This window comes from Bos mutus, chromosome 20, assembly GCF_027580195.1.
Source record: "Bos mutus isolate GX-2022 chromosome 20, NWIPB_WYAK_1.1, whole genome shotgun sequence".
In the NCBI taxonomy this organism is placed as follows: Eukaryota; Metazoa; Chordata; class Mammalia; order Artiodactyla; family Bovidae; genus Bos; species Bos mutus.
In genome coordinates, this window is record NC_091636.1 from 3,485,697 (window position 1) to 3,499,151 (window position 13,455).

At 38.8% G+C, this 13,455-nt stretch overlaps 1 protein-coding gene across 8 annotated transcripts in view; it reads right to left on the minus strand.

Annotated features, from left to right (window-relative positions):
* The window catches only part of FBXW11 (F-box and WD repeat domain containing 11), a 131,603-nt gene that overhangs the window by 82,895 nt on the left and 35,253 nt on the right, over positions 1-13,455 (minus strand). For 2 of the 8 annotated variants that reach the window (XM_070357414.1, XM_070357412.1), the window contains exon 2: positions 6,832-6,933. The exons of 3 other annotated variants lie outside the window; for them this stretch is intronic. In XM_070357414.1, coding sequence (XP_070213515.1) covers positions 6,832-6,933 — 102 coding nt within the window. Of the gene's footprint in view, positions 1-6,831; positions 6,934-7,721; positions 7,779-13,455 lie in introns of those variants that run through there. 3 more of the 8 variants (XM_070357416.1, XM_070357417.1, XM_070357420.1) reach the window with 2 other exon arrangements.

The window sequence follows — 13,455 nt, forward strand, 5'->3', positions numbered from 1 at the left end:
AATCTCTCATCCACTGCTCTAAGGAGTGGAAACTGACCCAACTTGTCAAAAGTACAATATAGCAACCTAAAGTGTTTCAATGTGCACACTCTTTCACCTAGGGAAATAATCAAAGAAGTATCCAAAGACTTATCTACAATGACCTTCTACTCAACATGGATGTCTCAAAAACTTGAAAAAGTCTTGACAAAGAGGGAGGGCTTCTTAAAATCAGCAATATGTATATTAAATGGAATGTTATTCAGTGATTTAAAATGATGGTAGAAAGTCTTAATTCACGATGTTACTATTTGTCATTTTTTATTATTAGTTTAATTTTGAACAAGTATAGGTTATTTTTAATAATATTTTAAAAGTAAACCTTAAATATTTTTAAATGATATCCAGAGCTTATAGAAATAAACTAGATTATAAAGTGGTCCACCCTCCATGGAAACAATTTAGCCACTTCTATCAAAATAAATCACTTCATTTTGTGACAGATCACTGAGGTATAATCAACAATTAAGATTTTTATATTTATATACATTGTATTGTAATTCAGAAAGAAAAAAAACTGTACTCCTCTCAAATCTATGGATGATAAAAGTTGGTGAAATTTCCACTGGTAAAAAGAGTTAGGCTTTACAAAATCTGGAGACATGTCTGTACTATGATGATAAGTAAATAAAGGAGACTGTACTGTGGTTTTTCTACAGTGAGCCCATTTTCCCTATTTTAATAAAATAAGAAAATCCCTATAATTGTAGAGTAACAAATTCTATGAATGAAAAAACTGAAATATGCAATGCTAGATAACATTAACTGTTAACATTTGTTGGGGGGATGGATAGGAGAGATTATTACTTTTCTGTAAATGGACGATTTAATAAAAAACACTGATATTTGTTGACCAAGCAACTGTACTTCTAGGAACTTATTCTACATACATAATTATTCAAGCCTAAAAATATACATTCATTCAAATACAGTGCCATGACAGAAAAAAATTGAGCCCCAAAATTACTTTAATAGGGAACTGGATATATATATTTTTAAATGATAAAACCAACATAATGAAATATTTTTGTGTCTATTAAAAAGAACAGGGTTCACATGATCTCATATGCTGATATGGGAAGATGGGCAACGTATCTTACTAATTTGAAAAAGCTATTAATTGAAAAGTAATATGTATAATATGGTCATATTTGTAGTTTTTTAAGCTTCTATCTAAAGGATAACAGGAGAAACTCCTAAGTAACACTTTGGGAAGTGAGACCTGGGTTCAAAGGAAACATATGTCTTTTATAACTTTCTATATTAGCTGTACTATTTTTAATTCTTTGAGCCTTTTTTATGATTCTTTTTTTTTTGCTAACATAAAACACTGATTTGTCATGCTCCTTCTTTTTTAAAAGCTATCTCAGATTTGTTTAAAAATGCTCCAGAAAAAACAAAGTTCAAGAAAGAGAAAGTTGGACTAAGAATAGCTTCATTTTGAAAACTGTTCACAGTTGAGTTGAAAGGGTCTCTTTACTTTTGTGTGTTTGGAAATTTCCATAGAATTTTTCACATAAAATCTTGCTAAGAGTCTTGCTATCTATCTAGTACAGCTAAATCCAGAGCTATTCCAGGTGAGTAGAAGTGTGAGCGGCATTATGCTAAACCCTCTTTCATCCTTCTCATGATTCCAAAGTCACACTGTGGGGTTCCATAGGACATTAAAACACCACTCTTATAATCATTTTCATCACCACAATAATGAAGAGAACCTGCACAATTTGATGAATTCCTTCCTGCCCAACAGGCAGGAGGAAGAGAGACCTTAAAACAGCAACAAATGTTCACTGAGTGGTGAGGTTACCAATGGAGTTTTTTTTTTAATAAACTATATTGAGTAAATTTTCTTATAAAGAGAAAAAAAAGGTTTTTAATGTTCATAAAATACTACACTCTACCATTGAAAGGTTATGTCAAGCCTTCCCATTATTGGCCCTAGAGTTCAACAGAATAATGAACAAGAAATAATAAATCCCCAACACTTACTAGAAAAAAAAAGACACTGAGTTGGAACAGCCACGTCTGACCTAAGGACACAGCCCTGGACAAAACAAGAACCCCTGACAGCAGGGGCCATATCACACACCCAACCTTTTATCTTACTCTGATCCTGCCCTGGGCTCTGAGGCTGTCAGGCCAGACAGGGCACCAGGGGCAAGTGATGAAAGAAACGAATTTTCATTCCCTCAATAGCCAACCAATGGCAGGGTGTAGATGCTATCTCCCTCTACTTCATAAAACTGTGTGGGCAGATATAACCACCTTCATGTAAAGGATGAGGAAACGGGGCGGGGGGGGAGGGGGTCAGGAGAATAGGAAACCTGACCAGCGAGCATCACAAAGCTATCAGGCACCAGAGAAAAGACTAGAATTGAGGTTTGTCTGCTCCAGAATCACGATTCTTTCTACCAAGCTATCTCCCTTCTCTAAAAAATATTCTCTTAGGTTGGCAGCTGTAAGTTCCAACTGTAGTGTCCTCCAATCAGTGTGGATCACTATACATAGTGAACAGAAAAGAAACAAGACAGGCAGGTGTCAAAAGTTCTATTCATTGCTGCACAGCACTATCCACAGTGGGGCTTCCCTGGTGGCTCAGTGTGAATTCACCTGCCAGTGCAGGAGATGTGGGTTCAACCCCTGGGTGGGGAAGATCCCCTGGGATAGGAAATGGCAACCCACTCCCTGGGAAATTCCTCTTCCCTGGGAAATTCCATGAACAGAGGAGCCTGGCAGGCTACAGGCCACAGAGTTGCAAAAGAGTCGGACGCCACTTAGTGACTCAACAACTACCCAAATGGAACTAGAAGCGAGGCACTGAAGCTCGACTCTCACCATCCCTTCTGTCACTCCAAGTCATCATCATCAGTGCAACTCTTGAAAAAGGCGCATCCCTAGCTGGGAACTTGTGTGTCAGTTCACTGCACAGAACCTCTACATCCAGGTGCATCAGCCTTCAACTTTTAATGATAAAAATAAAAGGGAATTTTTTTCAACCCCAAAATGGCAGTTGTCAAGTTAAGGTCACTACAGCATGCTGACCAGAACACTGGTTTTGCAGTTACCCAGATCTAGGTTTTTTGGTTGTTAATATTTATTTACTTCTTGGCTGTCTAGGGTCTCAATTATGGGAACTCTTAGTTGGGGCACGAGGGATCTAGCTCCCCAACCAGTGACAGAACTCCAGTTCCCTGCATTGGGAGTGCAGCGTCCCAACCATGGACCACCGGGGAAGTGCCCAGAGCCAGCTCTTAACCTAGTTCTGCCGCTTAAATAAATGTGTAACCTTAGACAAGTCAATTAAATTCCATAACTTCAGAGACAAAGAAGCCAAACTAGATAACTTCTCCATAAAGAATTCAATGAGATAACCTAGTACCCAGAGCCCAACACTTAAAAACAAGGTGGGTATTTTACAACACCTGTAATACATATATAGTCATAAATGATACTTACATGATAATTATACAATCATATATAATATGTGATACATAGATACATGGTCCGAACTCTTGATTATATGATGTAACAATCAACTGGTTGAATCTGAATAACTGAACCAACTGAAATATTGATTTAGTTCAGCTTAGTTCAGAGGCATTCAGATATTCTAGTTCAACTGTTCCAAAAAAATGTTGAGGGTTAGTCACAATTTTTAAAAGTATGTATGTATGTGTAAATATGTAAGTGTGTGTATGTGTGCGTATATTTGGCTAACATCAGAATTTCATTACACACACATACACACCTGGACTTTGTGACTCAGGCTGAATTTGTGTCCACAGGTCTGCTTATTACAATGAACTCCAAGACAGCAGGGACTAAATCTGCACTGCTCATCTTTATATACCCAGCACCAATACAGGCCCTGGCACATACCAATTGCTCAGGAAATATTCATAGAACTGAATTTTCAGAAAAGCCACTCAGCAACCTCACTAGCTTTAAGATTCAGGAGGGCTCAGCTTGGTAAGGGGAATGTAATTTCCTCCCTCCAGAGATATTTGGCAGGTTTTTCTTTTTTTATTTTCAAATAATGACTAAATAAGCCACACACCGGATATCTCAGTAGCAAAGTTTTAACAAACAAAACTAAAATGGAAAACTCTAGAAATAGTAGCATTCCAGTGTAGAGGAAAGAAAATCAATTTTGGAATCACGCAAATCTTGAATTCAAATGCTAGCTCTACCACTTCACAGATTAACTTGAGTTGAATCATACATATCACCTGAGTCCCAGTTCCTACATCTGAAAAAATGGGAATAATACCTACCTCATAGGGTTGTCACAAAGCTAATATATATGAAGCCCTGAGTAGAACTGGTGGTGAGTGGAGTTTTCTTTAAAACAGTTTTACTGAGGCAAATGAATGGTTTTTATTTTTTTGTCTTTCCTATTCCTTTTCCTCTCTCACAGCAGAAACTAGAGGAATACATTATGCCTAAAGGCAACTACAGTACTAACTTTACTCCTGCTTTTCAAATGGTATGATAAATCAGCCAATAGATAGGCTAGTTGGCTGAAGTTGCAACTGTTCCCTGGTGCACGTGGTCATTTTAAGGGGGCCCTTTCATGCAATTCCAGAGCTCTAGCATAGTCAACCAGGCTCTTCGGGTAGCCTGTTCCTGCTTTTCTAAGGCCTTCTTAAAATGGGCTTGCTGAGAATGTGAATGCAGAAGTCATCTCTGTGACAAAAATAAGATGTAGCTTATAAGCAATAGGCATTCTTTGAAAAAGCCCCTATTCAAATTAAGTCACTAACTTTTAGTATTTGTTTTGGATACTGGAGGTAGACAATTAAAATAATATATAAAACCAAAGAACTGACAGAAGGAAAGTCTTCGAAGTTCATTTATATATGTTTACTTTCCTTTCACAAATGGAACAAAATAGAATGATCTAACTCCAATCAGCTGAGTGCATATTTCACTTTACTGTGCTGCATATTCTTCCATAAACTAAAGAAAATAAAAATCTAAATAAACAAAATTCCCCAATGCACCTCTGAAGATACTATTTGTTCCATTAACATTTCAGTGAATATCACTCAATATTTCACCTTATTTTAAGGTCTATTCAAGGCAATGTTTATATTTTTTCTCTTAAATGATTTTCACTGGGAGAGATGAGTCAAAGAAGTAACTTATCTGGGTTTCCATTTTCAAGGTAGAAACCCTATTTGCTCCCTCCCACTCACCCCAACTCCAGAGAATTCACAATACTGCTACTAAAATATACTGAATAAGGCCTTCCGTTGGTCAACTACTTTTAACTAAATGCAATAAAAATAATCTGCACTTCCAGATGTCATTAACAACTACAATTCTTCGCCTGCTTAAATTTCTGGATAGAAACTGGATCAATCCACTAAAAAGCAACTATAACATTCAAGTAAGCATTTTCAGAAAAATAGAAGACAAAGATGTACACACTATTACTATAATGCAAATATCCGTTATTTAGCACCAAGGAGAGCACATGCAATAATCTCAGTCTGCTATTTCAAAAACATTTTTGTTAAAGTTATATCACATGCAGAGAAGCTGCTTTTCCAAGAGTAAATATGCATTACACTGGCGCATTACTGAAACACCCAATCCCTGGACCCTAAGAGTCCTAACTCAACTTTTCATATAGACTCTAAGACAACTGGATCTTATATTGACTTCACTCTCAAGTTAACTGTTTTCTAAAGAAAGCAATCTGAATCAATAACCACACTAGCGCAGCTCAGAATGTTCACAATCCCAATATGAAGGAAATTTTCCCTCTTTCTGGCTCCCCAACTCCATTTAAAGACTGTAAACATGAATAGAGAGATTACCTTGAGAACAGTAAAGTAAACTCATTCCATCAGTAAGATCCCTCTAAATCATTTCTTGATTCTACAGTGTTTTCCTAAAACAGGGCAGTCTCAACAGGATGCCAGGAATTCAATACTGCTTTTTAAAGATATATCAAACTGTCTGGAATATACAGTGATGAAAACTGAATACTGCTACTGAAACCATACTAAATTAAACACATGCTTTCTCTAAACAGAGCCTTCCCAATAAAGTCACAATGTTTTCCGCCTTGACTCTCTTAGAATCCATCCCAACATGTGAGGTTAGCCCAGCTGCACTCCTGCTAATAGCTTTTATCGGAGCAACCCCTCCCACACCCCCAAAGAGTTTTACTTTTATCTGTGGAATTCTCTGCCAGCCTCGGCCTGGAAAACTGGGTGGACCCTAAGGACAGGTGTCAGCTCTGGTCTTTGGGAGGTGGCCCAAACTGACAGTTATTGCCAGCATAAAGCTGTGATCTTTATAAACTTCAATTTGAGGCTTTATACTGTTAGTGATTCCCTCTCCACTCCTTTATGGAAGGAGGGAGAGAAAGCAAGCCAAAAGGATGAGTTTCAAAATAGAAAAATCACCACTTTAATTATGAAACCCTCCCAACTCAAGAAAGAACTGTTAAAGGTAGCCAAATGGAAAATGTCAAGGTTTTGGGGGTACATGCACAACTATTAAACATGAGAATCACAGATTCAAGGTGGGGGTTGGGAGGATAAAAAGCAGGAGCGGAAAAAGAGGAGCAGAATAGGGCCCAGCCAAAGACCCATTTGCTCAGAAGGGCCCCTCTAGGTATGAACTCCTCCACGTAGGGCACCCAGGCTGGAGGAAAGCAGAGGGTTACACAGAACATTTAGCAGACTTAACATTGGATTAAACACACTACTGCAAGTTTCAACAAATGTTCATGGTATACGTAAAAAACACATTTACAACAAGAAAGAAGAGAGGCACCTGGAGACATCTGACACTGGGCATGCTCTGCAGGCAACTCAGTGCGCACATGCTCTCTACCAGGTTGGCGCAGCCTAGCCACAAAGACCTTGGCACAGAACACTGCAGGATGACAAAAAGGAAGGAAGAGAAGAAGCAGTTAGAGGCCGCAACAAATCACTCCTTCACACAGGCAACTTGAATGTTAGTCGGGCAGGGGGTGCACCCATGGCAGCTTGGAGGTCAGGGGTGGTAGTCCAGCAAAACTTACGGAAACCTGGGAGAGGGCCCACTTTCTGTCCTACGGAAAGGAGGTTTCTGCTGCCAACCACTAACTCCTCAGGGTACAGTGAGCAGAATCAAGAGGGAGAGAAAGATGTTTCAGTGGAAACCCATTAAAGGGAACTGTAAAGTCTGAGGGCAAAACAAGATTAGTGGTGAGACTGCGACTCTAACATCATGTGCTTAGTAGCTCTGTTGTGTCCAGCTCTTTGTGACCCCATGGACTGTAGCCCGCCAGGCTCCTTTGTCCATGGAATTCTCTAGGCAAGAATACTGGAGTGGGTTGCCATGCCCTCCTCCAGGGGATCTTCCCAACCCAGGGATTGAACCCTCCAGCACTGCAGGCAGATTCTTTACCATCTGAGCCACCAGGGAAGCCTCAATGGTTTTTGGTCTATGTTGTATAATTACAATTGCCATCATTACATTACCTACTATGGGGCCGGTACTTTAAATGTGTTCTCTAATTACCACACCACAGTGTCAAGAAACTGAGGTTCAAAGGTAAGTCATTTGCACAAAGACAGCAAAAGAGGGGAAAGTCAGAATTTCAAACTTTGGTTGCCGCTATTAAAACCCACATTCATTCCACAAGACTATGATGCCTCTATTATAAAAGCTTTGATCACCTGAAACTTGATCATCTGGGCAGTTTCTGCACTTCCCTAGATAAAATCACAGGGCACCTAGAGACACAAGGCAAAAAGAGCAAGAAAGATGAGCGACAGATTGATAGATAAAGGAGACAAAAGAGCTGATAAAAACACATCTGATTTTGAGTGTCACCCAGATCTCTGCCTTCGCAAAGGCAAAAAAAAAAAAAAAAAAACTTTAGAATAATCATGACTTTCATTTTGGACTTTGCTTACAATATTCATTTAACACAAGTAAGAATTAAAAGCTTATTTCATTTACCCATTCCCATTATTCTTTAAGAGCTTGCTGGTTTTAAGGGAATTAAGTAAAAAAGTAAAATATAAACAAATACAATACAGCTAGTATTTTTAAACCATTAGATTATTTGTGGTATTCAATAAGTACTTTTTCAAACCTAAGGTCAATTAATTTACTCTGGCAAAATGAAGAATCAACAAAAAAAAAACAAAACTGAAGTTGGGTGTTTGGGTTCAACCAAAATCCTCCAGAAGTCTCAGACCCAACCTCATAAACTTGTTTATTCTAGCTATAATTAGGATGGTTAAATATACCCACTTTCCTGGGACAGTCCAAGTTTACACTGGTCTCAGCATAACTTTCACTCTCAAAAGTGTTCTGGTTTGGGAGGTAAATTCTATGGTTACCCCAACTACAATATAAACAAAGGGCACTATGCTTGAACTCAGGTAAGCCTGGGCTCCTTCCTATCCGCCATCTGTACTTTCTAGTTAAATCCCACCAATAATGTAATGGAGTATTGAGATTATTTGGAAAAGGCATTTAAAGAATACGAAACCAGTGGACTCAATGGAATAAAAAACTAAGCAGGTTTTTGGTAATGAAGAAAATACCATGTATTTCCAATAGTATGCTTCCTTTTCAAAGCTTCCCATAGCCAATATGGTAGAATTATATCGCTGATACTCAAGGCATACATATGTCATCACCCCAACACTTTCAAAGAGGGCCATAAAAGATGTTGAACAAATGTTTGGATAATATAATGACAATAGCTGCCATTTATCAAGCTCTTGTTATATGCCAGACAGCTGACATAGTAAACCCTCACAATAACCCTTGTAAGACAAGTATGATTCCATTTTACAGATGAGGAAACCAAAGATCAGGAAAGCAGAGCTTGATCTGCTTAAACAGCAACTTATTGAAAGTGCAAGGAAACAAGGGCTAATTGATGGCAGAACTAGGACAAGAGGTTAATCCCGTCTGACTCTCAGCAAACATGTTTTCTTTCCACTACAACAAACTATCCAGAGATACCTAGCGAAACATTTAGGGCAGAGAAAATGCCCAAGCACACTACATGTGTATATATATGTGGATTGCATACATTATTTAATTTAAATGTCCAACATCCTCATAGTTCAATTTAAGTTCCCTTTTTGGAATCTCTGTAGTTATCCAAATCACAGAATCACTTATACCTGAGAACAGACTTCAAGGATTACACCTGTATTCAGCAACTAATACCAAATTAACACCAAAACTCATCTGCAAATCAATTTTCATTGATTCAGTAAAAACAGGTTCCTGTTGCAGAGTTCAGTATGTATTTACCTCAAAGGGTAAACACCATGAAGGCATAAGGTAGGTAATGTATTCTGATTAGGTTCTGCTAATAACCTGAGATCCAAAACTTAAAAAAAAAGAGAGAGACCAATTTTCACATTCACTAAATCAAAGAATTTAGAGTCTGTGAGATTTAGATTATGAGAACTGGACCAATTAGTTCAAACCACCCCCCCACGACTTCAGAAGTAAAGAAACTAAATAAAGCCCAAAGAAGAAAAGTAGTGAGCAGTTTCCTAATCATCTAATGATCTAATTAATACTTATAAAAATATGGAAAACAACATAAAATAAACCTGAGAACCTAATTTCAAAATATTAAATATTTATTACAGGTATTTTTAAAGTTTGACATTGAACTTGTATATTCAGAAAAAGACTTTTAAAGATAGTCCAGTTTCTAAGAACTTATCTTTGTAACACCGATGGAAGATATTCTGGGGTAAAGAGAGTGATGCCAGTGTTTATAACACATATTAGAACTGCTCTACTTTCACAGTCAATTACCTTGGAGCTAAATAACCAACCACAGCGCTGAAAAATAGTTTTTACTCAACAGAAAATGCCACTCTAGGAAATACATCCATCTTTTTATAAAGATGCCTATGCCTGCTAGTCTAAATAAGGCTACTCTTAGGGCTAACAGTCCAAGAGGACATTGATCTATTTGTAAAGCATGGCTAAACATAAAAGTTCCATATTTATCAACCTAAGAGCATTAAAATGCAGCTTTGACCACAAGCAGTAATTGATTCTTGAAGCTGCTGATTCTAAATCTAGGGACCTGGGTGAAGACCCATGTTGACTACTGTGGAGTAACTTATTGTCTATCGTTCTTTTACTGAATAGTGCAAAGGTCTCTTCCTTTGAGCTCCACAGAGGCACAACACACACCATTGTCGCGCTCTCTTTCTTTTTTTAAAACGCTAACAGTGGTCATATCTTTAAACTTTTGGAACACTACCTCATTGTTAAAATATGAGTACCATGGTACTTATCCTGGTACCATGGGTATTTATCAATTTTAAGAAACACTTATTGACCTACTTATTAAGCTAACAACAATACAAACTAAGCCTCTTTCCTCCTGAGACTTCAGCCTGGAGCTCAAGAGAAGCACACTGGGATCACAATGAAGATGCTTAAGGGGTACAAAATCCCTAAGAAATGTTCGTTTTAATGTTCACATTTAGCAACCAATACTCTAATTTAGGGTTGTCCACAAAGAACAGGAACTAATTCAAACGGGGTTCTAACAGTAAGAGCAAATAACCAATTACATTGACTTATATTTATATGTTGTATAGCCAAAGAAAAGAACATTAATCAAGGAAACTGACAGTGTTTATTAATTTTGTCACACACACTGTATAATCAAAAACCAAAATCAGGGCCACCATGCTGAGAGACACTGTAATTCTGAAAGGACAAAAAGAATAATAGCTTTTGGCATTTTTCAAAAGCAAAGTTATTAACAGAGGTAGGAGAGAAATGTCCTAGGCTCTCTTCCTATTGCCATAGGAACCACAAATCAAAAGGGAAAGTGGCTGCAGGCACCTCGCCTCTGATTGGCCGGCTTTTAGAGGAACTCACAAAAGCTAACTTTGGTCTGTGTCTAGATGGAATAGTTTTTGAATATCTTGCCCTGATTCCTTCTCAAAGAGGCAATTCTTTCACAAGCTACTCAAAGGGGTATTTTATGTTAATTGTCTCTCTGATGTCACTCTGATTTAGATTTTCCATAAATCTGATTTAGGTTTTCCATAAATCTCTCCAATTTTTTTCTTTAAACTACTTTCCACAGAACCATTACCCACCTCTTCTGCCTCCTATCATCGCGCTTGAGATAACTGAGTTGAGGCGCTTAAATTCTACTCCATTCAACAAAAAACTTATCTGAATTTATATCTGCAGACAGAAACACAACTAAGACCTTCTCTCTCCTCTGGGAACTCATAGAAGGGAACTTTGAGAATATGCCATGTAAATACAACACACACACACGCACACATACACACAGTCTTAACACACTCAAAGGAGGAAGATGCCTGAACTAACCATAATGGATGAGCAGGAAGCTGCCAAGGGAAAAAAAGAGAGAAAGAGATATTCCAGGCAGAATGAATAACATAAGCAAAGCCGAATAAGAAATGACAGTCCTATGCAAGGAACTGGAATTAATCTAGCACGCCTAAAGTTTCTAGTTCAGTTCAGTCGCTCAGTCGTGTTCAACTCTTTGCGACCCCATGAATCGCAGCACGCCAGGCCTCCCTGTCCATCACCAACTCCCAGAGTTCACTCAAACTCATGTCCATCGAGTCGGTGATGCCATCCAGCCATCTCATGTTCTGTCGTTCCCTTCTCCTCCTGTCCCCAATCCCTCCCAGCATCAGAGTCTTCTCCAGTGAGTCAACTCTTCGCCTGAGGTGGCCAAAGTACTGGAGTTTCAGCTTTAGCATCATTCATTGCAAAGAACACCCAGGACTGAACTCCTTTACAATGGACTGGTTGGGTCTCCTTGCAGTCCAAGGGAGTCTCAGGAGTCTTCTTCAACACCACAGTTCAAAAGCATCAATTCTTCGGCACTCAGCTTTCTTCACAGTCCAATTCTCACATCCATACATGACCACTGGAAAAACCATAGCCTTGACGAGACAGACCTTTGTTGGCAAAGTAATGTCTCTGCTTTTCAATATGCTATCTAGGTTGGTCATAACTTTCCTTCCAAGGAGTAAGCATCTTTTAATTTCATGGCTGCAGTCACCATCCACAGTGATTTTGGAGCCCAAAAAAATAAAGTCTGTCACTGTCTCCACTGTTTCCCCATCTATTTCCCATGAAGTGATGGGACCAGATGCCATGATCTTTGTCTTCTGAATGTTGAGCTTTAAGCCAACTTTTTCACTCTCCTCTTTCACTTTCACCAAGAGGCTATTTAGTTCCTCTTGACTTTCTGCCATAAGGGTGATGTCATCTGCATATCTGAGGTTCTTCATATTTCTCCCAGCAATCTTGATTCCAGCTTGTGATTCTTTCAGCCCACTGTTTCTCATGATGTACTCTGCATAGAAGTTAAATAAGCAGGGTGACAATATACAGCCTTGACGTACTCCTTTTTCTATTTGGAACCAGTCTGTTGTTCCATGTCCAGTTCTGACTGTTGCTTCCTGACCTGCATACAGATTTCTCAAGAGGCAGGTCAGGTGGTCTGGTATTCCCATCTCTTTCAGAATTTTCCACAGTTTATTATGATCCACACAGTTAAAGGCTTTGGCATAGTCAATAAAGCAGAAGTAGATGTTTTTCTGGTACTCTCTTGCTTTTTCGATGATCCAGCAGATGTCGGCAATTTGATCTCTGGTTCCTCTGCCTTTTCTAAAACCAGCTTGAACATCTGGAAGTTTACGGTTCACGTATTGCTGAAGGCTGGCTTGGAGAATTTTGAGCATTACTTTACTAGCTTGTGAGATGAGTGCAATTGTGTGGTAGTTTGAGCATTCTTTGGCATTGCCTTTCTTTGGGATTGGAATGAAAACTGCCCTTTTCCAGTCCTGTGGCCACTGCTGAGTTTTCCCAATTTGCTGGCATACTGAGTGCAGCACTTTCACAGCATCATCTTTCAGGATTTGAAATAGCTCAAATGGAAGTTTCTAAGTGTGAGCTAAAGAAAGCTTAGAGAGATAGAGAGGGGCCAAATCACAGAGGTCTCCCCATACCTTTCTATCGAACTTGAGACTTCATCCTGTAGGACAACAGCTCTTACACTGTGTGTGACAGCTCACCAGTTAACAGCCAATCCTTCCCAGGACCAAAAAAAATGGTCCAATTTTTTTTTTATTAAATTAACAGTGACTCAGTGGTAAAGAATTCGCCTGCCAGTGAAGGAGATGAAGGATACAAGAGTTCTGTCTCCGGGTGGGGAAGATCCCCTAGAGAAGAGAATGGTAACCCACCCACTCCAGTATTCTTACCTGGAAAATCCCATGGACAGAGGAGCCCAGAGAGTTACAGTCCATAGAGTCACAAAGAGGTGGACATGACTGAGCATGCAAAGATTTTAATTTCCTGCAACTCAGTATATACTGCTTCAACAATATGTGTCACGGGAATAGAAGCAGG